Consider the following 26,503-nt stretch of genomic DNA (forward strand, 5'->3'; position numbering starts at 1 on the left):
AACGTGTCCCAATTTGACCTCTCACAGACTCAAAATATGAATGAAACAAAATAGAACTTTAAAATATGGATTGTTCTTAAATTTGTGGAAATAAATTCATGTCTTTTTTTTGCTTCACTGGTCGAATAAATTGGGAAAACTCCTGAACTATGCAGAGCTAAATATGCTGTTTACCTCTGCTGCAGGGGCAGTGGGCCACATTGGGAAAGTAACGCGACCGCTAGAGGGCGGTATTGGTCTTTGAGTCTCAGCTGGAGCAATGTATTCACAGCTGGAAACATTGGCAAGGCCTCTAAAGTACAGGCTATGTGCTATAGGCCATATACCAATATGTATCCATGGATTTATCGATTAATATGGAATCAAATGTGGTGTTTTAAGAAAAAGAAACTATCTCTTAATATAGTTTGTTCCTTTGTGAACTTCTATCAGGATACTACTTCCCGTCCTGGATCGAGGTCTATTGTTGTTGTTGTTGTCCGGGGAAATACAATAGCACGCTACTTTGAACGCAATTCACATTTTTATTGCCAATTTCAGCCTTTTTTAATCGTGATAATTTCCGAACCTCACATCGCATCTCGTTCTGCCAACATTTGCACAAAAGAGAAGTCCGTTTTAACCGACGGAGAAAACGGAACAATCCCCGTTTACTCAAGAAAATAATACAGTCAACTAATGTACCCTCTAAACGTGATCAACCTGATTAATTTTATACGTGAAAAATGACGCTCAACTACCAAAAAATACACCGTGTCTCAAATTCCACGTCACTGTTAAATCATTGCTGAGCACAGATGTGGTAAAAACACATCTTGCATATAATGATCAAGCACAGTGGAAAAAACAATAATTAAAAGGGGCTCCATTTGGCCCCTGAGTGTCCTCCATTATCTCTAATAGTGACCAGCAGCCTGTTTGTGGGCCACATGTGAGAAGCAGCTATGCGGACTAGTGTCACGGCTGAAAACTTGACCCCCAGAACGACGATGTTCAGCTTCCTCTCTATTCAATAACCACGACACGATTACGCGCTGTTTACACGCGCAATGGCCGCCTCCAACATGCCCTTTGATTAGGAGAAAGATGCGATTGTATCGGGGGTTTTCTGTCAACGTTGCTCATTTCACCCTCACACCGTCCAGGACCCTTATAGATGGTCATGTGTCCCTCTCTACGGGCCATGAGTGTGGGGGGGGGGGGGGGGGGGGGGTCAGCTCCACTTGTCATTAGCTACAGTCATGTTCCACGGATGCTGCTCCGCGTTCACACATCATCCGCCCAGTGTTATTTCTGCAGAGGCAAATAAGAGCTGTGCAAATTAGCTGCGTATGACGGATTGGGAACATACTTGGAGCTCATGTTGGGGCTTTTCCCACAGCAGGGCTCAAAGTCCGAGTACAGTCAATGTCCAATACGGTAGAAAACATGTTAAAGCCACGCCCTCGTGTGTGTGTGTGTGTGTGTGTGTGTGTGTGTGTGTGTGTGTGTGTGTGTGTGTGTGTGTGTGTGTGTGTGTGTGTGTGTGTGTGTGTGTGTGTGTGTGTGTGTGTGTGTGTGTGTTAAGAGACTGTGATCTCACTTGAGTCAAAGCCAGTGAAAATACTCCATTACAAGTAGAAGGCCTGCATTTAGAACATAGAGCTATACATCGGCAAAATGCATCATTATAAAAACATAATGCTTAAAAACGAGCAGTGTGAGTGTTTACCAACACTATATATTACTATATATCTACTGTTGCACTTGACTGGGGGAGAAGCTGAATTTGTTTATTTATTTTACGTATTGGCTACATATCATAAATAACCTATAGTGTGTGTGTGTGTGTGTGTGTGTGTGTGTGTGGAGGTACACAGCAATGTATTAATAATGCAGGTTGAATGATGATCGGGGGCGGCGTACCAATTCAGAATCGTCTCTTTAATACTAATCCGATCATCATCCGTTTAATAACCCGTAATTACCCACGTGGTGTACATGTGTGCGTCTTCTCTTTGCCGGGGACAGGCGTTGACACGATGATTCTGAATGTGTGTTAGTGGGAGTAAACACGACGCTCTGAGCGTCCGTGAAGCCAACATGCTGTATAAGAATGGCCTCTGCGTATTTGGGTCCAGCCTATAAGAATCCGGCCTATTGTAGTTTGAGTTAAGGTCACATACTGACATACTGTTTCCTGTTAGGCACCTTTCTCCAATTACATTCGTTCCAACAACAATAGTGCTTTAAAAAAACAAGAAGCTTTATATGAGATGGAAAGTTAATGTACTTCCTATTCTCCAACCATCTTTATTAGTCATCTAACTGTGTGTGTGTGTGTGTGTGTGTGTGTGTGTGTGTGTGTGTGTGTGTGTGTGTGTGTGTGTGTGTGTGTGTGGGGCTATATAGGCTTGCCCTTAACTAAAGCAGTAGAGGTTGATGCTCGCGACACCAATATAACGCACTGATTGGTCCGATTTTAAGTGCATGTTTAACTATTTGGTGTCCCCTAGACAGCTCGCAGACGCCATTTGTGTCCGTCAATCAAAGGATAACCAATGTGGCTCTTTGGCTCTCCATCAATACAGTTAGTGTGCATCGGTCCAGCGCGACGTGGCGACGCTCTTAATACCGGAGTGACCTCCAATAAAAGAGCGGAACACCATGTATAAAGAAAAAAAAAAGAATGCGCAGACAAACAGTCCCCTGTCTCTGCACCGAGACTAAACCGCGATGATAATCCAGAATATTTTTTTTCACTCCCTCCAATAGAAACTGGACTATACAGTTACAACAATGTCATACGACAAATCCTGACCTCCTGCATTACACGCACGCTCAGCTAGACAGGAAACCGGAGGCCGAGCCATAGCCGGACCATAAATCGCGTGGTGCTGACTCTGGTATGCTCCAGACGAGCAAGAATGAAATGAGAGGAATTCCTTTTTTTTTTTTTTTTTTTTTTCTGCAGCATTGTACACATGGACGTGACAAAGGCGTCCAACATTTAGCCTTTAAATCTCGAGGGCCCCCCCCCCCCAAAAAAAATGGGAAAATAGCCATGCGGTCATTTAGTTCTCTTATTGTGAAAAACAGCAGGCCCAAGAGATTGTAGATGCATGTTGAGTCACACAATTATAATTTTTCGTCTTGAACAAAAGGCTTAATGTCACAATATAAGGCTGTTTTGATGAGGATTCGTTTTATGCCCATGTTATTGTCTGTATTCACACCTCATTATTAGTTATGACGAAGCCTAAGGGATGGCTGGGTTTATCATGTGACTTTTTTCCCCCAACAGTTTATGCATATCGTCTTCCCTTTTTGAAAATAAATAACTAAAAGGATCACATGATGTCGTCCTTTAAAAAAAGACATAATTCATAATACATTTTTGTCAATTCCTTATCAATGAAAATTGTCTCATGATTTTGCCACATTTAAAAAAAAAAAGGCATCTATTTTACACAAGATGTATTTTTGTGTGTGTGTGATGAAGTAAATAATTAACTGCTCTTTCCCGCTTTAAAAGATGCAACATTTTCTGGTCGAGTGACACAAACAAATACACATCCCCTCTTGTTCCCCTCCAGAGGACGCGGAGGGCTTTGATGGGAGAGCTGCTGCAGTCTAAATTCCTTTTTGTGAGAGGGGACAATTTACAACTTGGTAATAGACCTTTTTTATGAGCCTCCATCGCCTGTCATTGGACGCCACTGGTCATGTGTGAGAGGCGAACGTCTTCATGGCTCTTTTCCTGATTTCCCAGGCGAGTTTTCTTCCCCCCACTGCATTCTGCGTCTACGGCGCTCAAACCGATGCGCCGCTGCTCGCCCTTCCTTTAACAACAACAACAAAAAACAGATGACATTCGTTTCATAAAGGCACATATTTGCGGCACTGCGCTGTTCGATCTCCTGGATGACGAGAGGGGGGCGTTTCAACTTTCTACCCATCTGACCTCTTCAAACAGCAGCAGCAGCAGCACTGGCTCCTCACCGCTTTATCAACATGCACCGCAAAGGTAAACCTCCAGCAAGGAACATGGATTACCTCCCGGCTTCAGGTAAGCTCTCTGTGCCATCATGCACTTTTATTCATGTGCGCCTGTTTGTGTCTGCATGCGGAGTTTGACAGCTTCCTGTTTCATTGCTCATGTAAATTAGCAGCAGGGTAATGACAATGATGTCATTCGGTTGTTTCACATGTTGCTGGACGCTTTCAAATAAATTATTTAGAAGCTTTAGACGCAGGAAATGTGGATAATGATGTCTGGGGTCGATGAAATGGGCCTTTGCTGCTATTTGAGGGAATAATAGATATTAAATGTGCTCATTTAGGCTCACCTTCCATTTAAAGAGCACAGAAATAAAGCTCGTGTTTAAAGTCAGTGATGACGTCTGAGAAATATAGCAGTCAGTGAATTAAAATGAACTCGATGCATTAAACCATTTCGATATCAGTTTGAACCTTTAAAAAAAAATCCTCATTTGATAAAGCCGACCTTCTTTCATTTTGAATTCCTTCAGTACCAGAAAAAAAAATCTGCATTGATCTGGACTTCATTCCCACGCACTTGATATATAAAAAGAAAAATGCGACACAGGAACAGATGAGCTTTGCTGTGTTTCACATGTGAAGGCTGGCAGGAGAAGTTGAGTTTTCATAGCCGCGTTCAGCTGCCTGGAGATGGGGGCCAACATGAACAAAGACAGTATTTCACTGTTGCCTGACAGGCAGCTGCGAAAGTATTTACAGCCTCACTGCAATGCGGCAAAATGGACCCTGGAAGGACGGGCACAAGTAGAAGCCTGCACATTAGACAGAGTTCCACTCTGTTTCTCCAATTCCAATGTTGCACAGCTTACATCATTTCTGTGCTCGCTGTGTAATTATGCGGGACTATGTGCGACCGCAGGCCTGCTCACATTTGAACAGATAGCAGTTTCCATGAATGGATGTGGTTTCCCCTTTTCACCCCCGTTTAGATCTCCCCGGATGTGGAGTCCAGCATGACACTCTCTCAACTGTGTGCCAAAGCGAGAGATATTTGTAAAATGTTTCCTCATATCGAGTCACGTGGAAGCTACACGGGTATAATACCTGTTATTAATGCTCTTTTTTGTTTTTGTTTTCCACTTAGACATGGTTCATTCATGGGTTATGCTTCCTTATCATTATTAGTCATCGCGAGCATCAACGTTTCCCTCAATAAGTCATAACATCTACACTGCAAAGCACTCAATTATTTAGATGGCACTCGTTTCATATTCAGACTACATATCTGCATATACTAAAAAAAAAATTACAAATACGATTCTTTTGTAAAATGTTTCTTTTTTTTATCCAATAACTTAATTAAATCAAAATATTAAGTAAAGTCAGTGAATATTCCTTTAAATACCTGCACTTAATTAAACGAATATTGTAATTAACTCTTTTACATTTAAAAAAAAAAAAAAAGATTTACATTCTTCCTCCTCGTTGCAAATCTGTATCAAGTCTCCCCAAACACATGATTATGGGAACTGACTTAGATGGACATTTTTTTTTTTTTTTTTTTTGCAGTGGAAAAGGGCGGGGGAGTCGTTAACACGCCAGCAGAAGGCGCTGTTGCCCAACAGTTAGCACCTCTGCTCCCATTCAGCAGTCTCTTGCTAGCAGATTCCCGAGCGCGGTGATTGGTTGAGATACGTGATCATGTGACGTGGTTGAAAGTGATTTTTTTTTTTAAAGAATTGTGTGAGAAAAAGCGCGTAAAGTTCAGTTTGTTGACAAATACAATCAGCTGATCCTGCATCTGTTGCTGTTCACACCCAAAAAAAATATTTATATTTGGATGTTTTAGACTGCACAAGTCTTTGCAAAGAGAGCAACACTTTCACAGAGTGTGTGTGCGTGACGTCCTCATGATGATGACGCAGGAAAACAGTCTTTAAGAAAGCTGTGGAGCTGAAATAAAATTACTTAATTTATATGCATAAATGCAAACAATCAAACCACAGAAAACCAGCTAACAGCAGGAAATGTGTGAAAACAGAACCCACAGGTCACACAGGGGTTTGACCCTCACATGATCGTTGGGGGAATAACCTTTTTATGAGGACATGCCTGTGTGGTTTGACATACCTGCCCCACCGTGGCAGCCATCCAAACCTCAACGCCATCAGCGCCTTGTGTGTGTGCGCGCGCACAGGAAACGGGGAGGCGGAGCAACACTGCTCTGCACTCCGGGATTGGTCCGGAAGAACGAGTGACATCACTCTCATTGTGTCAGGTTCACTGGGGGAGAATCAGTGATGCATGTTTGGAGTTTATTTTTTTATTTTTTTTTCTGTTAACACTTTGGAGGTCAAGAGGCGTCAGTAAAATGGTGTAATGTCATATAATGAGTTGACAGCAGGCCATGCATTATTATTATTAAGTTATTAAATGTTGATAGTAACACACGTTCATGCAGACAAAACAAATACAGTATTTTGTGGACGTGCAGCTCCGTTCCCACGTCCGTCATGTCAGTTAGTCCAAACCTCCCGGCTTCCTTCCCCTCCACGACTTTTCCTCGGTGCACATCAGTGTAATCGCCGTTATTGAGTAAGTGCAACTTTGAGGGTTATTTATGGGCCTGCGCGGTGTCGTGAGTGGCTGCGAGGAAACACGTGACGCCATTAAAGTTTGTTTTATGGCCCGGGACTTGACAAGCCAAAATATAATTCTCATTGTGTATTAGTAAGGCCGTCCAGATGGGTTTGGAATGGAGCTGGAATTGGCAGGGAGCTCGCACGGCGGGGACTTCTCCCGCAGCACGGACGCGTTTGCGCGTCCCGGTCTCCGCGGTAAGTTTTATCATTATGCTGGTGGTGTGTGATGTCACAGGCCGCGCGGTTTCCTGCCTCTGAAAACGGCGGCGGCGGCGCGCTTAGGGCGACCAGAGGTGGTTGGATGATGCTGGGAGGAAATCTCCTTTTAATGTGATTACTGGGCTGATAGTTTGGGTTTAAACCTCCCAATCGATGCTTTCCAACTCATCCGGATGGCGTCGTTCCTGTTGTTGGTGTCATTCACTGCCACGTGATTCCGTTACTTGATGCTTGAGGCTTCTTGTTTGCTGGGAGGCGGAGAAATCAACCTGTTGTCACCAGAGTTTTGCAAGATTCCTGAAAAATTTGGGGAGATATCGTCGAGGCCTAATTTAAACAATTAATGTTTATGTGGTGTTATTATATTTCTCATAAATATGTTTATAAATCACAATTCGTTTGTACTATTCGCTTCAGTTTTATTGAAATACATGAAAAAAACTAACAACATGATACATTATAATCTATTTAAAAGAGAAAAATATTTTTCACATGATGTGGTTTAATTCAATGCAGGCCTTCATGCTTTTCTTTTACGGGCCTTTTTTAAATGATTAATTCCTCAGTCCTCAAAGAAACGTCTAACAAATACAATTTAATACAAAGATAACTAGAAATTGCAGCTATTTTCTTATCAGTAAAAAACGATAAGAAATGTATAAAAAAGATCCCTTATTTCCTTCCGAAAATGAGATTAAACTCGTGTTTTCTGTTTTCAACGTGGAGTTTTTTGGTGTAAAAGGAGTCCAGCTGAAGCAGCTCGCTCTTCGTTGAACACGAGCTGCCAGGAAACGCTGACTTTATCATTCTTTTGTTGTGATTCTCGGCTTTGACCCGTCTGAAGGACGAGCAGGGAAGGTGAAAGGCAGGTCAGGCTGTCTAACTAATATTGAAATGTGAAGTGCCAGATTACCTCGTTTAACTGTGGATGAAACGAATAAATTAGTGTTTTTGTTTAAATGTGTTGATCAGAGTGCAGATGAATGCTAATAATCTGCGTTATGACTTACATTTAAGTCAGAGGAATATTTGGATACAAGTCGAATTCTATTTTCTGCTCTGTTTTATTCTCACATTTTAAAGGCCTGCAACTTTCGATTTGTCAACATGAATGAAGCTGAAAATGAAACCAAAACATAAACAATACGACCATTCAGTAAATAACCAGTTGGTAAAAACGTTCATTCACGCCCCCTTTTTTTTAAATTTTATTTGAGAAGAAAACGTGCTGAATGTCTGGCTTAGTATGTATTTAAACTTTTACAGAACTTTTGGCCAAATGCGCTTGAAAACACACATTTAATAGTGATTTAATTGTTTAAATCTGACTCGGAGCGTCACGTGGGTGCAATAAGAATGTATTATTTTATTATAAATGCTCAGGTTGATATATTTGGATGGAATTGTATTATAAAAATGAGTTTGTTTGCTGGGAATTTTCTTTGATTTGATGTGTTGCTGATTCTGCTCAGGAAGAAGCCCATTCTTCTCATCTTGAATTAATTTATAAGGATGTGTCAGAAGGACTTGCAGTAGCCGCCATGATGTTCTAGTTAATGGCTGGCGGGGATTTGGTAAACTTTTGCACCCTTTGAGCTGTCACCAGGAGCGAAAATAATTGAACTTTTTTGATAAGTTTGTAAATGATTTAGTTTGACCTCCTTGGCCTGCAGCCTCATCTTTTCCCTCAGTGGTGATAAGCTGCTCTATAGCCGGCTATTAGCCATCTAACGGTCAGCTGCTGATGAGCTTATAGCGTTATTTGACCAATCTTTATCTTTGAGGTGACAGGATGCAAATGTGAAAACGTATTTATATTATTTAAATGTTTTTTTTTGTTATTATGAACTTGGCCTCTGGTGGAGGGAAACGTGGGTTGACCTGAGCTTGATATTGTCTTTTGCTCGTCATTTCCTGCATAAATTGACAGGAATGCCCTCTGTAGGCCTATCTTTTTTTTTTTTTTTTTTTTGAGGAGCAGCCCATGTATAAACTAAAGGAAATCCTCCAGTACCAGGCAAACACGTTAAGAAAAAACGACCACAACGAAAGTTCTAGGAGCTGAGCCCGAATGAGACACTGCTGTTATTATAGCCCACAATGTTGGGACGTGTTTCACCCCATCTGGTTGTGATGCAAGCCTCTCATTTCCTTCTGCAGCAGTGTTTGGACGAGCCGGCCACATGTAGCTGCTGCGGGTTGAGTGGGCAGTGTCGCTTGCCGTCGTCTATATATACCCTGTAGAACCGAATTTGTGTGATAAAAGCACAATCACAGATTCGATCCTAGGGGAGTATATGGTCGATGAAAAAACTTCGACGCGATGACGTGTTGCCATCTTGTTATCTGCCGTTGACGTGCTTGTCAGATGCGACAGCTTTTGTGAATGAGAGTGTGACGACACACACTTCACGTGGGCTTAAAAAAAAAGGGACACCTGACGCCAAACACGTCACGTGAACGTTTAATTGGCTCGTTTAATTGGCTTCGAGTGTGTTGGGATGAGATGCCAACTATAGGTTTCCCTAAAAAAAAAAGAGCCGATGACTCCAGCTGCAGCGTCCCCGTCCTGTGGGTCGCTTGTGTCTCCACATTATTGATTCCCAGAGGCTGCTCGCTGCTGGCCAATGGGCTCACGGCGCTGCGTTTTCAAAGGGATGGGAGCAGATGAAGTGATGAGATTCGTGTAACTTTTGGATGACCCCTCCTCGACAAAGACAGTGTCCATCAATTGTCTCCCGTCATTATCTGCTGCTTTTATGCCAAGGGGCTTTTTGTATCTTTTGTTGGTTTCTCTGTTGAACACCATGCTTTCACGTTAGACCCCTAGAAACTGATATTTTTTATCTACTTGGATAAAAGCTCATGCACATTCAGCGTTATTTTTTTTATCAGTATATTATATTTAAATGAAATATCTAAACAAGGTTGGAATTCGTGTTTAACTTAATTTTCCATGTAGCCTATATCGGTTTATTATCCAAATGTGCAAATGTTTCATTGCAATATTTGTGCCCCCCCCCATCTCCACAACCCCCACCGGGGTCTAATTTTGGTGCATTTGAAGTCGTACAACATTGCTCTTAGTTGTATGTTTACCCGTTTATGGACCAGCATCACCTCTATTGGCCGATCTGGTCACATGGTTCGCTAACTTTATTCAGTTGACACCAAGTAGGAGGGCTTTATGGAGGGAGGAAAAAAAGACAACTCGAGAAAAATTAGTATTTTCTACCTTCAGAAATTAATGGCCATGAGTTCGTATATGGTGAACTCTAAGTATGTGGATCCCAAATTTCCTCCCTGCGAGGAATATTCCCAAAATAACTATATACCTGAGCAGGGCTCGGACTACTACAGTCCAACGCGGGACACAGACTTTCAGCATCCCGGGATCTACCCACGACCAAACTACACGGAGCAGCCCTTCAACACGGTGCAGGACTCCACCACGCTGCCGCCTCGGGGTCATGTGCACGAGCGATCCAGCCGCTCGAGCTCTTTTAGCGCACAGACTGAGGAGGCAGCCCCGGTCCAGGTGGCCGGACCCCGGACTTGTGGGCAGCAGCAAAACACAAAGAGCCAAAATGGGATACAGTCCAAGCAGCCTGCAGTAGTTTACCCCTGGATGAAGAAAGTCCACATTACTACCGGTAAGCGTTCCTCTTCTTCCTCCCCGTACCCTCTCCTCTTATGGACCAGCCGAGACGTGTACTTTAGAAATCATTCAGTGCAATATTTATGGGACTCTTTGAAAGGCCTCGCCAATTACACAAGTCATAAATTTTTATAGCTCAGGAAATAGGCCGCTAGGTGAGCGCCTGAAAGCTCCGGAAAACACATATTGACCGGTTGTAATGGCGCTTAAATCTGCAGCAAATCTGCTGGAATTCGGTTAAAACCCACTCATTATTCCCTGCTCTCGCTTCCACGTGAATCTCCTTAAAGTTTGAGCGCCCCGGGTTACCAGACACTCTTGTTGTTGTTGTTTTTTTTTCTCCTGCATGCTGAATTGGCCACATTTGGTGACACTTTTTTTTTTCTTCTTCTTCTCCCCTGTTTGTTTTCTTCCTCCCCAGTGAACCCGGATCACACAGGACCCGAGCCCAAGCGGTCCAGGACAGCTTACACCCGGCAGCAGGTTTTGGAGCTTGAAAAGGAGTTTCATTTTAACAGGTATCTGACCAGGCGGCGACGGATCGAGATCGCTCACACGCTTTGTCTCTCCGAGAGGCAGATCAAAATCTGGTTTCAAAACAGACGGATGAAATGGAAGAAAGACCACAAACTGCCCAACACCAAGGGCAGATCCGCACCGGCCTCCAGCCATCTGCAAAGCCTCCAGAAGGACAACCAGACTGATATCACGTCGTTATAAGAGAGGAAGGAGGTTTTAGAAACTGTACATAAAGAGACAGAGGTTGCATTTGACTTTTGCATGGACTGATGTTGTTTTTAGCTTCTTATTTTTTAATTTAACAAAAAGAAAAAGACCCCAACAGTGTTGACTCAAGAGTCAGAAGACCAGCCAGTCTTTAGACGTGAGAGGTTTGAAAGTTCTTCCTTGTTTTTAATTTCTTCAAAGAGACACAAAAAAAACATCGAATGTTTCTTCCTTTTCCCCTGGACTTTGCCCCACCTGAGGACATTTAACGAGCAACCTCGGCTGATTTCGTGGATTTTTTTTTCTAAAACGAAATGTTGCAGCTCTTCTTCTCACGTGGATCCACGCCGGTTTTGAAAGATCGAAACGTCTTTAACCAAAAGCAGGGAAGTCCTTGTTTCAAAACACGTTTATTCCCAGTTGATCATCCCGTTCCAACCTCACTTTAAACGCACAATATATATACATATATATATTATACATATACACTTGAAGGAACCGATGTTTGCGGAGCAACGCCAAACGCAACCGGAGTTGCAAGAAAACCCTCGTTCAGCTCCACGTTTCTTTGTGACTTAGTATTGTTTTAACTTATTTTGTACAATAAAGCTTTGAAAATTTCTTAGCCTAAATATTATTCCCAAAAAGCAAGACATTCCTGCGTGCATACTATTCCGAGTGCCCTTATAAATCTCTCCTGACGTCTTTGTAAACAGTGCGAGGCTCTCATTTGAAAGTCTTTATATGAAAGATCATTTGTTTCTGCATGGCATCGAATTGATATTGGATGTTTCTCATCGGAATTAATCTAAATTCAGATTTTTTTTTTTTTAGGAGTGTAATTGTTTGTTTCTACTTGATGATTTTTTTTACGTCATTATTTATTTGTTTGAAAAAAAAACGTGTACATTTTTTCGTATAGCACACATGCAATTTTAATTAAAAGTATTCGTTAAACTTTAATCTAAAAATGTTTGAACTCTTGTGGATTATTAGCATGGCTTTATGCAACGTTTTAGTCTTTTAGTTAATGTGGGAATCTTCTAGTTTTTCCTTTACACCGAGCTAACCGAGGGGGGCTTTCACATCACGTTTAGACATTTCTTCTTCTTCTTCTTCTTTTTACCTTTTGTCTTCGGACAACAAGACTCTGTGGAGTCTTCACGATGAGAGGCTTGAAAAGGTATTTCAACCGAAGGTCGACAAAGCAGCAGTGGCAGGTTCATCCAAGGGACACGTTTCAGCCGCAAGGACTGACCCCGACACCCCTGACCCGCCGGACAAGCAGCATTTTTATCTCCCAGCCGTTGTTCGCTTTGGGTTGGAGGTTTTTATTTTTTTTTCTTCTTCCACAACTTAAAAAGCCAAAGTATTCAAAGCAAGAGTCAGTACGCGAATTCCATAGTTTGTACACGTTTTTACCAGCAGGCCTATTTATATCAGCCCCCTAAAGCTTCTGATTTGTGCATTTGTTTCCTCATGTCAATATGCAATCTTTTTTTTGTTTTTTATTTTTGTACATGCTTTTTACCTTGTATTGTGAATTGAGATGCGAGAAGTATATTGGGAAAAAATAAAGATTTCTACCGAATATGCATTTAAATGACTGCAGAGAGCCCTTTTGTCGCGATGTTTTAAATTTCATTTTCTTCACTCGAGAAATCTAAAAAAGAAAAAAGAGAAAAAAAGGTGAGGAAATGTATTTTCCGGCCACAGTGAGGTATTTTAAAACATTTTATTTTCATATCACGGAGGTTTAGAGTCTCTCGTTTTGTACCAGTTACGAAATGATGACTTTTGGTGGGAAAAGAGTTTCTCCTAAAGTGGTGAGAAGCGCGTGGAGCCATATGGATAGACAGCCCCCCCCCCCCCCCCCCTTTACAAAACATCCACAAATGCACCAAATGTGCGCTGCAGGCGCGAATTCAACCTCTTCTCCTCTCGAGCATTACATGGACGCGCATACGTGTATCACTGATGCACCACGAGCGTATCTTTTATAAACCTGTCAAAGAAAGTTGGCTTTAACTCTTCATTTTCACTCACGAGCTCTTATCGAAAGGAGCGAATACGCAAAAAGATCATCCTAAACTAGTGGATCCTTTCAAGGTGATCTTATTCAATGAAATCTGCATGTGGGGTCCCCAGAAGCAGACTTTGACTTGAGTCTTTATTGCAAATAGTTATTTATTTGCATGGATCTTTATTGCAGGAGAAACCAATAAAATGGCCTGGCCTTGTTCAAAGTGACAAATAACTTATTCTCAGACGGTGGTCCTGCTCTAAAACCAGATGACGCCACACGTATCATTACACCTAATGAAGTACTATGTAAACTACGCTACTAGGCTGATATATTTGCTATTACCCCCCCCCCCCCCCCCCCCCTCGTGGTTCACGGGATATGGCTTTATTGAATATGACCCACTGCTACACTGACCTCCGACCCCTCCACACTGTAGAACTCAACCCCGATCCAAACAAAAAGTCATAAAAACGGACATGTGGAAAGACAATCTTCAGTCTTTTCATCCCCAGCGACCACTATCTGGTCCCGCAGCAGCCGTGCACGCGGCCCTTATACGTGTGTGTGTGCGCGCGTGTGAGAAATGCACGCGCGTGTCATAGATTCAGAGAGAAGCTGAGACAAAGTGATGCTACCAATCCACCATCCTGCCATAAATGATCTGCAGATAGATGCTGAAGAGAGGATGAGCTGGAGGGGGAGGGGAGGAGGGGGGGTCTTATAGCACAATCAGACACCTACCTAATATACATTTCATATATATTATATACTAAAACTGAGAGTATGAAGTATAACTGATGGCTTTGCCTTATTTGATTTAGTGATTTTAGTATGCAAAAGTGATTTAATATCAAACATCAGCGTCTATATTGGAATTAAACTTCACAACACCCCCTCCCCCCCAGGTGAGAGCAGCCTACTACCACGTACAGTGTGCAGCCACACTGACCTACATGTCTGAACAGCAATAAATGGGAGCCAAAGGCAGTGCCATTTTCAATGACACTGCACCCAGTGCAGGAATACAACGTCGTTGCTCTCCATCCGGCCATATTTGATTTCCAGCTGTTTTTTCGCCGAAGCCTCTCCGAGCCAGACAAAACCCCCCCTAAGATGTATTAAAGTGCGCTGTCTGCATTCGGAGATATAATCCAGAGACTATACCACTCCGCTCTCCTATGCTCGACCACGTGATTGTCTAAATAATTAATGCAGCACGTCCCCCTAGAAACACGGCGTCGTCATTAATCGCAAGGACTCTATCAGACTTGAAAACTGAAGAGATCCCCCCCAAAGAAAATAATATCCGATTCGCGGGCGCGACCGTAGCCCCCTGCGCTTTAGCAACACATCCGAACCGATGGATGCTTGGGTAGGTAAATATTTCAGCATGCTTTTCGTGTTGCCCGAGTTGGTAAATGACGATATCAAATGTCGTGATATTTGATAAATTGCTGCCTTTTTCTTTTTTTCTTGAGTGTGCGCTCTGAGCGGGATGATCGGTGCTTTGTCGCTGTATACGCATGTCTTCTTCTTTTCTCGTTTTTTAAAAGAAACAAATGTGTTAGAATTGCTAGAATGTTTGCTGGATTGATAGATGGTAAAAACCTTAAGGGCAGTGACATGTATTTATGGGCGCTCGCTCAGAATAAATGCTCTTTCGCACTGCCCCTCCACAGGGCCGCTGATTCTTTATTCTAATTCACATTTAAATCACTTTACAAGAATATATCTTTTATTGGATTTTTTTTAAAAATTCATTTACAAAAAACAGCAGTTCTAAATGGCTGAATGGTCATGTCTTGATTTATAGTTTCCACCATAAGATGAATAATCGGTTATTTATCTTTCCTCGTTGCTCGAGATGATAGTGTTGGATTTCTGCTGTTTTTATTGTTAGTGGGGGGGAGGATGGTCTGATTTTGATTTCTAAGAAGTCGTGGAAGTTTGGGCCGGCTGACAGCTCTGCCTCCTTGTAAATCATTCTCAGTAATTCCTGAAAGGGTTCGAGGCTGTTGGGGGGCCGGGCGAAAACTGTAAATCTTTCACTTTTATTACCCTCTGAACATATGCCGCGACGCCAGTCCTCCTTCTTCTGGTTCTTCTTCTGCTGCTTCTTCTTCTTCTTTTTCTCAGCAAAAATAATCCACCGCTGAACCAGCCGACGCTCTCTGCGGCTTCAAATCCTGTTATTCCCATCCATTCTGGTCTTTTCTTCCCCACTATATTTATTTATTGGCTATCAAACCCAGCTTGTTGTTGTTATTGTTGTTGTATTTTTTAAATTATCTTTCTGTGATTGCTGTTAAAACTAATGCAGGAGAAGACTCTCTTTGTGTTAGAGCAGTCTGTGAGATCAGACACAACAAACAAAAGATGATAATGTGGTTTATTTGAATACAATCCAGTCCCAGCTGGAAGGGAGAGAATACCCTTATTATTTCATAAATCATGTTTGAAATGCATATCACACTTGGGCATTGAAAGAAAGCATAATAGTGTTGTTTACGATATTATAAAAGGAAACTGTGGTGTTTAAGGCCCTATTTGTATTTGTTTTATTGTCAGAAAATCTAACAAATACTGGGTATTTCAAAGCTGCTGTAAGATACAAAATGCACATAAATCCACTACAATAACGCCCACAAACACACACATGCTGTAACTGTGAAGGCTGGGCTCTTTATTATTAATACCGTAACAATACGGCGTGTGATGTAACGTGCGTTTAAATACCGAGAGGAGAAGGCGCGATGTGATTCAGGGAGGAGATGAAAAGAAATAGGCAGAGGAACATTTATACACAGTCCGGGACGAGGAAATAAACGCCACCCTTTATCAAAATGGATTGGTGAGGTAAGGCTGCTTGTAGAAGGGGAGCAATCACGTGAACAAATATGCTTGTATCTTAAGGCAGCGCCTTTTTATTTGTCATCACAAAGCTTCCGAAACACCCCCCAAAAAAAGAAAATCCCCAATAGCTCCAAATGTGCACCGGCCTATCCGTTTTTGAATTCCTGTATATTTCAATGGATGATTGATTGCCAGGGATTTTTTTTTCTCTCCTTTCTGGAATAAGGATACCTTGTTGGCTTTTTATTGGTAGTTGAATGCGAGTCCTTCCATTCTTTCGGGAATACTGTCTCCATTGGTATATGGAAATGTCTGAAAAACAGCAAGATCAGGTTTAGGACAGCATTGTCTGCAGACAAAGGGTGAAGGATTTATTCTAGAGGCTGCGTGGAAAGGAAGCGAGACCGAGAGGGAAGCTGCTTTATGATGAATTGATTCGCAGGTAAGCAATCGCATGGCAGAAAGCAACCTTTAACCACGGGTTAATATAATGCAAGGAAATATATATATATTTGTATGTGTGATTTATTCCACTCGGGGAAGTGATGCTCGTTAATGTCGCTCTTCTCGGCGGCCGTGCGGATATGGAGTCCACGGCTAAACCCTCAAAGGAAGAGTGCTTTTATTTTTATTTAATTTTTTTGAGAAAGCGCGTTCAAATAGTCTAATATCGACAGATTGAGTGCGAGTTTCCCTGCTGCTTTCCGGCCGGTTTCCCGTCTCGATGAAAACCGGCTCGGAGGGAAGAAGTAGGAGAGAAACTTTTCTTTTTTTTCGCTCCTGGATCGTAAATCACATTAATTTGTTGTCTTATCGTCACAGTGGCGTTTGCTCGTGATTTATGTGGTTTCGACTATATGGCTTTGTTAACCTGCAACGTTATATTATACACGGATTCATTTTGGATGATTTGAAGGATTGCCGGGCTGCAAGTGAACGAGGATTAAGGCAAATGCTGAATTTCCCTACTGGGGTATTTTTAATTTTTCTCATTTTGTATGCGGTTTATTGTAACTCAAGTGAATTTTCATATCTTTGTATTATTATTTTGTTTTGGAATACAAAATAACCCCACATTTAAAACCTATTTATTTAACATTTAAGCTGATTATTAACAATTTAGCTCATATTAATGTTTTAAAATAAATTGAGGTTTAAGTAGTTTGCACTCATTTCTCTTTAGTCTTTGTGCGTCTTTGCAGGAAAGCTACTGAAATCAACAAACAAACAAAATAAGCAACATTACAGCAAAAACCTTCTTCTGCTACTGGTTTTGTGGAGCAGCTTTCATCAGGAAATTAAAAAATAAAAACATTATTACCCTGTTATCAGCTGCTATTTTTTCGCATGTAACATTTCACAACAAAACGCATCTCAAGTGCTGTTTAAGTCTAACCGTGAGGGGCTAGCAGCAGCAGCAGAACCGACTTACTGGGATAATAACACTCCACATTGACTCCGGCCCATTGTGTGAACCAAACTTACCGTAACAGCGCGTAGGCGAAAAACACTGCTGTCTGAAAAGAGGAGCATGTCTGCTACTAGCAGCCCAGTGGGCTCAAACACCACTTCACGCACACATTATCGACCAGCTTTAACGAATATTCCACGTCGAAGGAATGTTGTATCTCCATGATCGTATTTTCAATAATTCCCCTCAAATACAAGCAGTAAAAAAAAATAAAAATCAAACATTTCTGTGAAATGTCCTGCAGGTTTAATTTCTATTTCCTTGCCGGCGGTCGAGCATCTTCTCCTCCGTCTCTGTCACCGCTGGAAATCTGCTTTGAATTTAGTTGAGAGTCTACTTGTAGCCAAACTGCTCGTTGTTCATTAAACTTTGACTTAACGCTGAATGACCCAAAGGTCACCCGAAAAAAGCTTATGACTGCTAAATATTTGGCTCGCTCTTTGTGTGAAAAGTGCACATGTAAGACTTTTGAGACTTGGGGGGTGAAACAAAAAAAAAAAAAAGTGTCATATGTTGCCATTGCAGTGGCAAATCAGTCAACATTTAAACTAATTAAAATAATAAAAAAACAATAATCCAGGAATCATTTTAATTAAATGCCTTTTTAAACAAAACTATATAATACATGCATTTTAATTGTATTTTTTAAAGTTGTGATGATTATATTTTTATATTTTATACTTTATTTGTTTTGTATAAAATACATGTTCATGCATCGAATTTCGAGCCCATGTTTGAGTGTGATTTAAAAATCAATCTAACGTGAAGAATGCATGTATTCCTCTTCCAGGTCGAGGTGGGAGCGCTGATGAATGCGTGAGGGATATAAAAGAGATCTGCGCAGATTTCGGTGAGTAACATTTCTTTAATGGAGGCAGTGGACAGCACGGAGCAACTGCTAACAAGGTGAAAGGCCGATTTGTTATTAGGCTACATATTAACGTTCACAGTGTTTCACGGGAGGCTTAAATCACTAACAGACGTGAGGGATGACTTTAACTTCGCCTTTACGGCTAATTATTCGCGCAGGCCACAACGTGTCCGAATGAGACGCGCTGTGAATAAAAGCCAAGGCAAATACATTTATCCTACACGAAAATAAAACATGTTTACATTCAAAGAATACTCAAAAAACATGCAAGTTATATAAAAGGAAGAATTTCACCATTTTATCGGCTCCTATATTTTTTGTTTTGAATGCGCAATCGCTCTATTTCAGCAGGGAAAGCTCTTCCAGTGTCTCAGCCCGCCGTCTGGCTGCAGCAGCTCCGCCGGAATGGAGGCTTATAAACCGAGCCTCTGTGTGAGGAGTCGCCGTCTATGAAATTCTTTCCCCTTGCCTTCCTCCTACGCCTAGTTTTACACTTCTGAGGGTCGCTGCGAGGCTCCACTGTTTTGCTTTTCATTCCTTCTCGGAGGCCATTTACAACCATAACATTCGCGGTCATAAATTCAGCCGCGGTCCACACTGACAGGTGCAATTGTTATGCAGCGCGCGAGCTGCAGCTCCTCGAGCCACCAACATGTAACAGTACAGGCCCTTTGATGTTTGTGTTTCAACGTGGTTCAAACGCCTTCTCCGTTATAGTCTGTGGACAAATGTGTGCCGATGTCAAAAATATCCAAAATATAAACTAAAGAGCAGGTCAGAGGCAGAAAAAACAACCCAAAGATGTGGGTTAAGGCGAAATATCATATTTACCCCCCTCACTCTCTCTCTCACATACACCATAGGATACATGTTTCCTACATTAACCGTAATAACAAACAGTGGAGGAGATATTCCCTCCTTCCAGGCGCATGTGCGCGGCCTTGGTGGGCTATATATTTCTGCTGCCGGGAACAATGCATGACGGGCTTTGTCAGGCCTTGTGATTAGTGAAAAGGGGAGTATTGTGTGTATGTGTGTGTGTGTGTGTGTGTGTGTGTGTGTCAAATGCTGATTCAGCTTATTTCTGAGGGACTCCTAAAGCCTCCCAGAGGGTCCCTTTTTTAAGGCGCGAGTTAAACTTTAACCGTTTTGTGGCAGAAATGAATCTTAGGGCTGGGGGAGATGTATCACTGTTAGAGACACCGGAGAGACAGTTGGTAATTTCTAATTTAATAGCTGCTGCAGCTTATTGCTGCGCGGGTCTAGGGCCAAAGCAGAGTGATTCTTCCACGGGTTATTGTGAATTTAAAGCCCCGAATATCTGATGTTCAGGACGGGTTGCAGCTGTAATGAATGTGGGCCCAAAATGAGTCTGATGTTTTTTCTCTTTGTAGGTCACAGACTGGAGCACCGGTGGGAAACACCAATCACGTGAATAAACAACACCCATGCCACTGGATAGAGTTGCACTGGCTTATTGGCTCTGAATCCACAAAATGCAGAAAGCAACATATTACGATAACTCTGGACTTTTTGGAGGCTACACCTTCCCCAAACCAGACTCCTACAACTATGGCCCCGCTCATCAGCCCTACCCGGCTTCTAACATTGAGAACGACTACCAGGGCTCGGTGTGTCCCATCCAGACCTCTGCTGTCCGGCCGCCGACCCTCAAAGAGGGCGACCTGAACGGGGACTGCATGCGGCAAAGCGGCGGCCAAAGCAGCAGCAACAGCAGCAGCAGCCAAGCCCCGAGTCTGGAGCATCAGGCACCTCCACTGTCGGCCTCCTCTCCCAGCTCCAACACCTCCGCACCCCAGAAGAAGAAGTCCCCGTCCAGCAGCGCGTCCAGCACCGCCACGCCAACCCTCACCAAGCAGATCTTCCCCTGGATGAAGGAGACCCGGCAGAACGCAAAGCAGAAGGGCAACAACTGCACCAGTGCAGGTAGAGACCCTGATGGTGCGTTTGTATGGGGGGGGGGGTGAGGAGGGGGGGTACTGGACTGGGCCTCGTTGTGCTGTGATACGGTTCATGATTGCAGTGCTAATGAAATGCTAACATGATGCTGTGGTTGCTTTGGTACAGGTGGCGAGATGAGTGATGAGAAGAGCCCGCCGGGACCGGCCTCTAAGCGGGTCAGAACTGCGTACACCAGCGCGCAACTCGTGGAGCTGGAGAAGGAGTTTCACTTCAACCGCTACCTGTGTCGCCCGCGGAGGGTGGAGATGGCCAATCTGTTGAACCTCACCGAGCGCCAAATAAAGATCTGGTTTCAAAACAGGAGGATGAAATACAAAAAGGACCAGAAGTCCAAAGGGCTCGCGCACTCTCCCCTGGGACACTCCCCGGATAGAAGCCCGCCGCTGAGTGGCCCAAATCACATTGGATACTCTGGCCAGCTCCAGAACGTGAACAGCCTCAGCTATGACGCGCCCTCGCCCCCGTCCTTCGCCAAGCCCCAGCAAAACATGTACGGTTTGGCCGCCTACACGGCGCCCTTGGGGGGCTGCATCCCGCAACAGAAGAGGTACCCGGGCTCCGAGTACGAGCACCACGGCATGCAGAGCAACGGCAGCTTTGCCAACGCCAATTTGCAAGGCAGCCCCGTTTATGTGGGTGGGAACTTTGTTGATTCCATGCCAGCCTCGGGCCCCATGTTCAACCTCGGCCATCTTCCCCACCCATCATCCACCAGTGTGGACTACAGCTGTGCCGCCCAGATCCCAGGAAACCACCATCATGGACCCTGTGATCCCCATCCCACATACACAGACCTCACCTCTCACCAAGCGTCTCAGGGAAGGATTCAGGAAGCGCCTAAACTCACGCATTTGTAATATGTGGTTTGTGTGTGTGTGTGTGTGTGTGTGTGTGCGCGTGCGTGTGTGTGTGTGTGCGTGTGTGTGCCAAAATTATGTTGCGCTCTTTTTATTACCTCACTAGTCTAATAACAACACTCCGAGCGAGTTGTGGTGTATTATTACAGTATTATTGATATTACTATTAATGCTATTGTGTAATTATTTTCTAAATAATACAGCTTTGTCCATTTCTGTTGAATATTTGGGGGATGCGTAGAGGCGGATAGCCTGGTTGTCAGTTGTTCCTTCTTGTTATTTCTTTTCTCAAGTGCAATGCGCAATTTTTTATTTTTTTTTGACTGAATATTTCACGCTGTTACTTGAAGGTAAGTCTTGTATCACGAACGTATAGACGCTCATCATTAGAGAGAAGGACTTTTATAGGGACATTTTGTAGGATCTCATTCTTCCTCGCGGGCATCCTATTTATTTATTTTGTATACTTTTTTTTTTTTTTTTGCATAATCTTTCGTACTAGCATATAGCCTATTTATTATTTAATTTTGTATTGCACATTATTTATCGTTTATATGCGAGTATTTATAAGTGGAAGTTTCTTTGTTTTTTGTAAGATTGGACAGATCAGTGCACTTGGAAGTGTTGGCAAAACAGGGTTTTGAAAAAAAAAATGCTATGACTCGCGGTGTATTGTTGAAAGAAGAGCATTTCTAATTGTAAATCTGGGATAAATGGGACATCTGATAGTGTATAAACACCACTACGTGTCCATGGTTAATCTTGTGTCAAACCTAAAGCAAAACGTAGACTATCGAAGTATGAAATATTATACACACCAGCATGTCATTTCGTGTAGTCCATTACTATATTTTATTTGTCTGACCATTGTTACTCCATTCAGTTGGATATCCATAAATTTATGAAACCCTATTGAAATGTTATATTTTATTGTGTTTAACATTTTGTAAATAAAGTGCTGAAACTTGTATTATTTTATTTATTTATTGCATTTTTTTGTTGATCAGCACTGCTCGCTCGCTGTTCCTGATTACTTTAATAATGCTCTCATTGAAACCGCCAGATAAGAGCACCGAGGAGGCTCATTGACTGCACGGCTCTACTGTACAGTCCGAATCAATAATTAGACACCGGGATATCCAAAACTCATCAGACGACTCTAAGGCTTCCAATGCAAAGTGCATCTCAGCAGGATAAAGGCTCTGGAGATTATCGACGTGGCTATGAGGGAAGTGAGTCTATGGGTTTATTGCATAAATATATATATAATTATCTTCCTTTCTGCTGGGAGAGAAGAATAAGCTTCATTTTCCTAATTGATTGTCTTCAAAATAAGGATGATTGGTTTAAGGTGGAATTGGTGACAATGAAAGCAAAAAAAGAAAAAAAAGAAAGGAAAATAAACATTCAGACAGTGGGAATGATGCAACGATGGTTTGGCGTGCGCGTGCGTGCGTGCGCGTGAGAGAGAGGGCAGTTCATCCTTTATTGCTCCTGGAGAGCCATTTCAAAGCTCATTAATCAAAAACTCGTCGCTTTCAGACTCCTTGCTGATCCCTCCTCCTCCCGAACAAAGCATTTGCATTCCAAATCCGAGTAACACATTTCAAACCGCGCAGCCTCAATCTGCAATGGTGTGTGTGTGTGTGTGTGTGTGTGTGTGTGTGTGTGTGTGTGTGTGCTTTCTTTTAAAACAAACTCTACTGTGATTTAAGAAAGAAAAGCATCGAGGCAAATGAAATCAGTGGTTTTAAATCCCTCCCCCCCAAAAAAAAAGTTCCATGCGTGACTGCAGCGCGCACTTGTTGTCCTAAATCATTCACATGGCCTGTAAGTTGGCTTCGTCTTACTTCATACTGAATTTATTCCCGGAGCTACTACAATAGGCTACAAATCACCTCAGTATTCAGTGGATGGCGGCCATTTTAACCCTGGGTGAGCTCTTTCTTCTTTCATCTCCTCAGCTTCCTGCTCGAGTCATCCATCCAAACCCTATCAGTCTTAATGAAATAACATTTAGACAATTCAGCAAGCTTTTTTTCTCTCTATCTCCTTGAATATTAGGTTAATAATTTTGAATTATGAAAATGAACTGATAACAAACACATCAGGATAAATAATTACATTTAGAATAAAACATTTCTGGTGTGAGAAGAGAGAAATGACACATTTATATACATAAATGATGGATTTTTGGTTTTCAAACACAAACCTGATGAAATGTAAGCCAAGCTGGGAAATAATACAAGTGGAAATCTCACTGCTGTAGCACCAAATGGAGCAAATGGGCTTTCAGATGTTATCGTTGGCATCAGGCCTCTGACTCTTACTGATTGGACTGTGAGATCAACAACAGCAAGGACGTTTCACCCTTAATAGCAGCAGCAAAGCTCCTTTGATTAGAGCTGCTCTGCACAAAAAAAATACTATTTATCTAACATGAAAACATTTATAGCCTTATGTTATTTCTTTTAGCATTAAACAGAATAATATTGTCATAGTGTCTAATCTATGCTTAAATTTAGACCCGCAGTTTAATAATAAGTGAATCAGCCATGAATAAGTAAAACAGGAGAGGCTTTGTTGGAGGCAGACAGTGCAGCTGGGAGCTCGCGTGCTCTTCCTGATTGGATGAGCGCAGAGCAGACCACGCCCCCCTCGGTGGAGGGTCGTATTTACATATGAGGAAGTAGCTCTACTGTAGGCTAAGTGCTAATGAGAACAAGAGGTGTGAGCGGCCATTGGCTCATCTGTACACAGGACATCCTGACTGGAGGCAGTTATTTAATTACACATTTTTAATGTCTTTTTTTTATTATTATTATTTATCTTACAGATCATGAACAGAGAGCTTCCACTGTAGGTGCTTGAAGTAGAATGAAAGAGGTGCAGCTGCTTCTTATTAATAGGCTGCTGGGAGAAATCCCCACTGCACCAACACGAGACAAGCCTTTAATCAGACCTCGGGAGAAAGTTGCTGTGCACAGAACATATCGCGATGATTCCTCTGTGCAAGTGAGCAGCATTCATCTCCATCCCGAGGTGGCTTTTTTCTTCCTTTCTTCCTTTTTTCTTTCTTTTTTTTTTTTACTCGAGAGACGAGGATTTGTGAAAACGTCGCAGAAGAAACTATGAGTCACAAAGAAGTCTCGCTCTTTAACTTTTATTCATCGCGTCCCATCGATGGAAGTGGATTATCGTCGGATGAAGACTGAAGCTCGCAGCAAAGCACGGATTTAAACACAATCTGAAGGACTTGTTTGATAAAGACTGGTTTTATCAGCATCCCTCAACTCTTCTGTAGTGGACCAACACTTCTGCTGCTGTCTGTCAAACTGCTGTGTGTTGAAAGTTACTGTAAAGTGTATTTGTTGTTGTTGTTGTTGTTGACTTTAACCTAATTAAGTAAAATCAGAGGAGCTCATAGTTTAATGCCTTTATGATTCAGGATCCAGAATCTTTGCTTTAAAACATTGTGCCACCTTTTATATGATGCTGGGAAAGGAGGTGTGTTAATTTATTCACTTCTTTATGTATTTACATACTTCTACATCCCTCCCAGTCTGAATAACAACAACAATTGAAGCATAAACTAAATAATGAGTGTGTGTTTAATTTAATGTCATGTTTCTTAGGATTGCAGAATGCTATTAATATGAATAAAATACTGTTGTTATGCCATTATGAGATGTAAATGTTGCATTTAATGTATATTCTTATGTATAAGATATCAAAAATAAACATTTTCTTCAAATAAATGACTTAATTTTCACGTTTTTAATCTGATGCTACAGATCACAGGAGAGCAAAAACAAGTTTTATTTTGTAAAAAAAAGAAAGAAAAGCTGCCATCTTTATCCTCACTGTAGTCCACACACCTACACAGAGCACATTGTACATAAAATGTTATATAAACAGTGGGACACCCTTCATTATGCTCTGTCCATTAAAATGAGTGCAGGATTTGATTTATTCCCATGAATTCTCAGTAATTCCTTGATATCAGACACGAGGAAGGAATCGAGGACGGCTGATCCGTAACACACACCCGGCCCATCTGCAAACACTGACAGAGGATGTGAATGTTAGAGGACACCGTTGTCAGAAGTCCTTCCTGTCCTCTGGCCTCTGCTGTCATTAAGGATTCACCACACAGTGTGGAGGTGAATGAGCGGAGGAGGCAGACACTCTGTTCGTGGCGGGGGCATCTGTGTTGTCTGCCAGCTCAATAACGCCTACACTGCACATTTCCCTTCGGAGAGGAAACCGACCGTACAACTACTGCAGAGCTACATCACATCCATGTGAATCATATTTGTGTATTGGTTGCAGGCGTCTGCATCTATCAGTATGCTATTAAAGATGGCCTGAAAAAAAGTCTGTCCAGTCACACCGAGCAAAGTAACACTAAATGGCCGAATAAATGGTTTGTTGAAGAGCCAGGAATAAGACTGACTGACCATTTTTGCACAATCTGCATCTCAAGCACCTTTAAAAAATGAATCTTCCACCCTGCCAGCTCCCCTGCAACCGGCCTCTGCAGCTGACTGAAATGGATTTGCAGTGTAGGTGGTCCTTTGTTTTGCTCAGCATCCCATAACAGCAGGGATATGGGTCGCGAAATATGAGGAGGCACCACGAAGAGAGATGGGAATTGATGAGAAACTGAACATCTGATAATACATCGAGCTTTGAGTTGAGCGTGTTGCTGATTCATAAAAAAAAAAAAGAATAACTGCTAGCCGAGGAACCTCCCCGGTCACACGTGTTGTCACAGAAACTGATGTGCGTGGATTTATCGCAGCTCTTACGTGTTAGTGATATTGATATAATTGTAACTATAATAAATGACTCGCTCCTCTGGTTATGATTTAGAGGGCTTGGCCAAAAGGCTCTTCTCCTCCTTCGCCGTGTGAAAGATAGCTCACTGATGTGAGGAAACCTGAAGTAACTCATACATTACCCGAGCCCTGACTACAATGCTCTGCTAGTCTATATCAAAAAGTATTAGTGCCTCCACCCTTTTTCTGATGCTCATATGGATTTCTTTCACGGCGTTTTTCTGTATGAAATTATGAGTGAATAAATTGCATCTTCATTTATCTTCGAAAAAACCCTTCTGTGCTGACTGCGATACTCAGCTCTCAGCGCTTTACATAATTATATTAGTCTTCTGCTACACCACGAAATTGATTGCCCAGGAAAATGAACCTGGC

At 42.3% G+C, this 26,503-nt stretch overlaps 2 protein-coding genes across 7 annotated transcripts; both read left to right on the top strand.

The window, feature by feature from the left end:
* The first annotated feature begins 3,806 nt into the window (after positions 1–3,806).
* hoxd3a (homeobox D3a) lies at positions 3,807–22,255 on the top strand. 6 transcript variants are annotated; one of them, XM_084022247.1, is made up of 4 exons: positions 3,807–4,048; positions 18,367–18,426; positions 19,842–20,394; positions 20,536–22,255. In XM_084022247.1, exons 3-4 carry the CDS (start codon positions 19,944–19,946, stop codon positions 21,285–21,287), a joined length of 1,203 nt encoding a protein of 400 aa, XP_083878373.1. In that variant the 5' UTR covers positions 3,807–4,048; positions 18,367–18,426; positions 19,842–19,943; the 3' UTR covers positions 21,288–22,255. The 6 variants fall into 6 exon arrangements, with proteins under 6 accessions (XP_083878373.1, XP_083878368.1, XP_083878372.1 ...); XM_084022242.1 differs by having other exon boundaries at positions 3,808–4,048; positions 19,842–20,409; XM_084022246.1 differs by lacking the exon at positions 3,807–4,048 and adding an exon at positions 6,798–6,818 and having other exon boundaries at positions 19,842–20,409.
* On the top strand, positions 9,157–12,829 carry hoxd4a (homeobox D4a). Its single transcript, XM_084023702.1, has 2 exons — positions 9,157–10,495; positions 10,922–12,829. The coding sequence occupies exons 1-2, from the start codon at positions 10,030–10,032 to the stop codon at positions 11,218–11,220; spliced, it is 765 nt and encodes a 254-aa protein (XP_083879828.1). The 5' UTR covers positions 9,157–10,029; the 3' UTR covers positions 11,221–12,829.
* Positions 22,256–26,503: the final 4,248 nt, after the last annotated feature.

This window comes from Eutrigla gurnardus (genome assembly GCF_963514095.1).
Source record: "Eutrigla gurnardus genome assembly, chromosome: 12".
NCBI classification, from domain to species: domain Eukaryota; kingdom Metazoa; phylum Chordata; class Actinopteri; order Perciformes; family Triglidae; genus Eutrigla; species Eutrigla gurnardus.

Coding starts and splice junctions, on each gene's coding strand:
- hoxd3a (XM_084022242.1), top strand. CDS start 19,944: ATGCAGAAAGCAACATATTACGATAACTCTGGACTTTTTGGAGGCTAC. Junction 20,410..20,535: donor TGCAGGTAGAGACCCTGATG/GTGCGTTTGTAT, acceptor GCTTTGGTACAG/GTGGCGAGATGAGTGATGAG.
- hoxd4a (XM_084023702.1), top strand. CDS start 10,030: ATGGAGGGAGGAAAAAAAGACAACTCGAGAAAAATTAGTATTTTCTAC. Junction 10,496..10,921: donor GAAAGTCCACATTACTACCG/GTAAGCGTTCCT, acceptor CTTCCTCCCCAG/TGAACCCGGATCACACAGGA.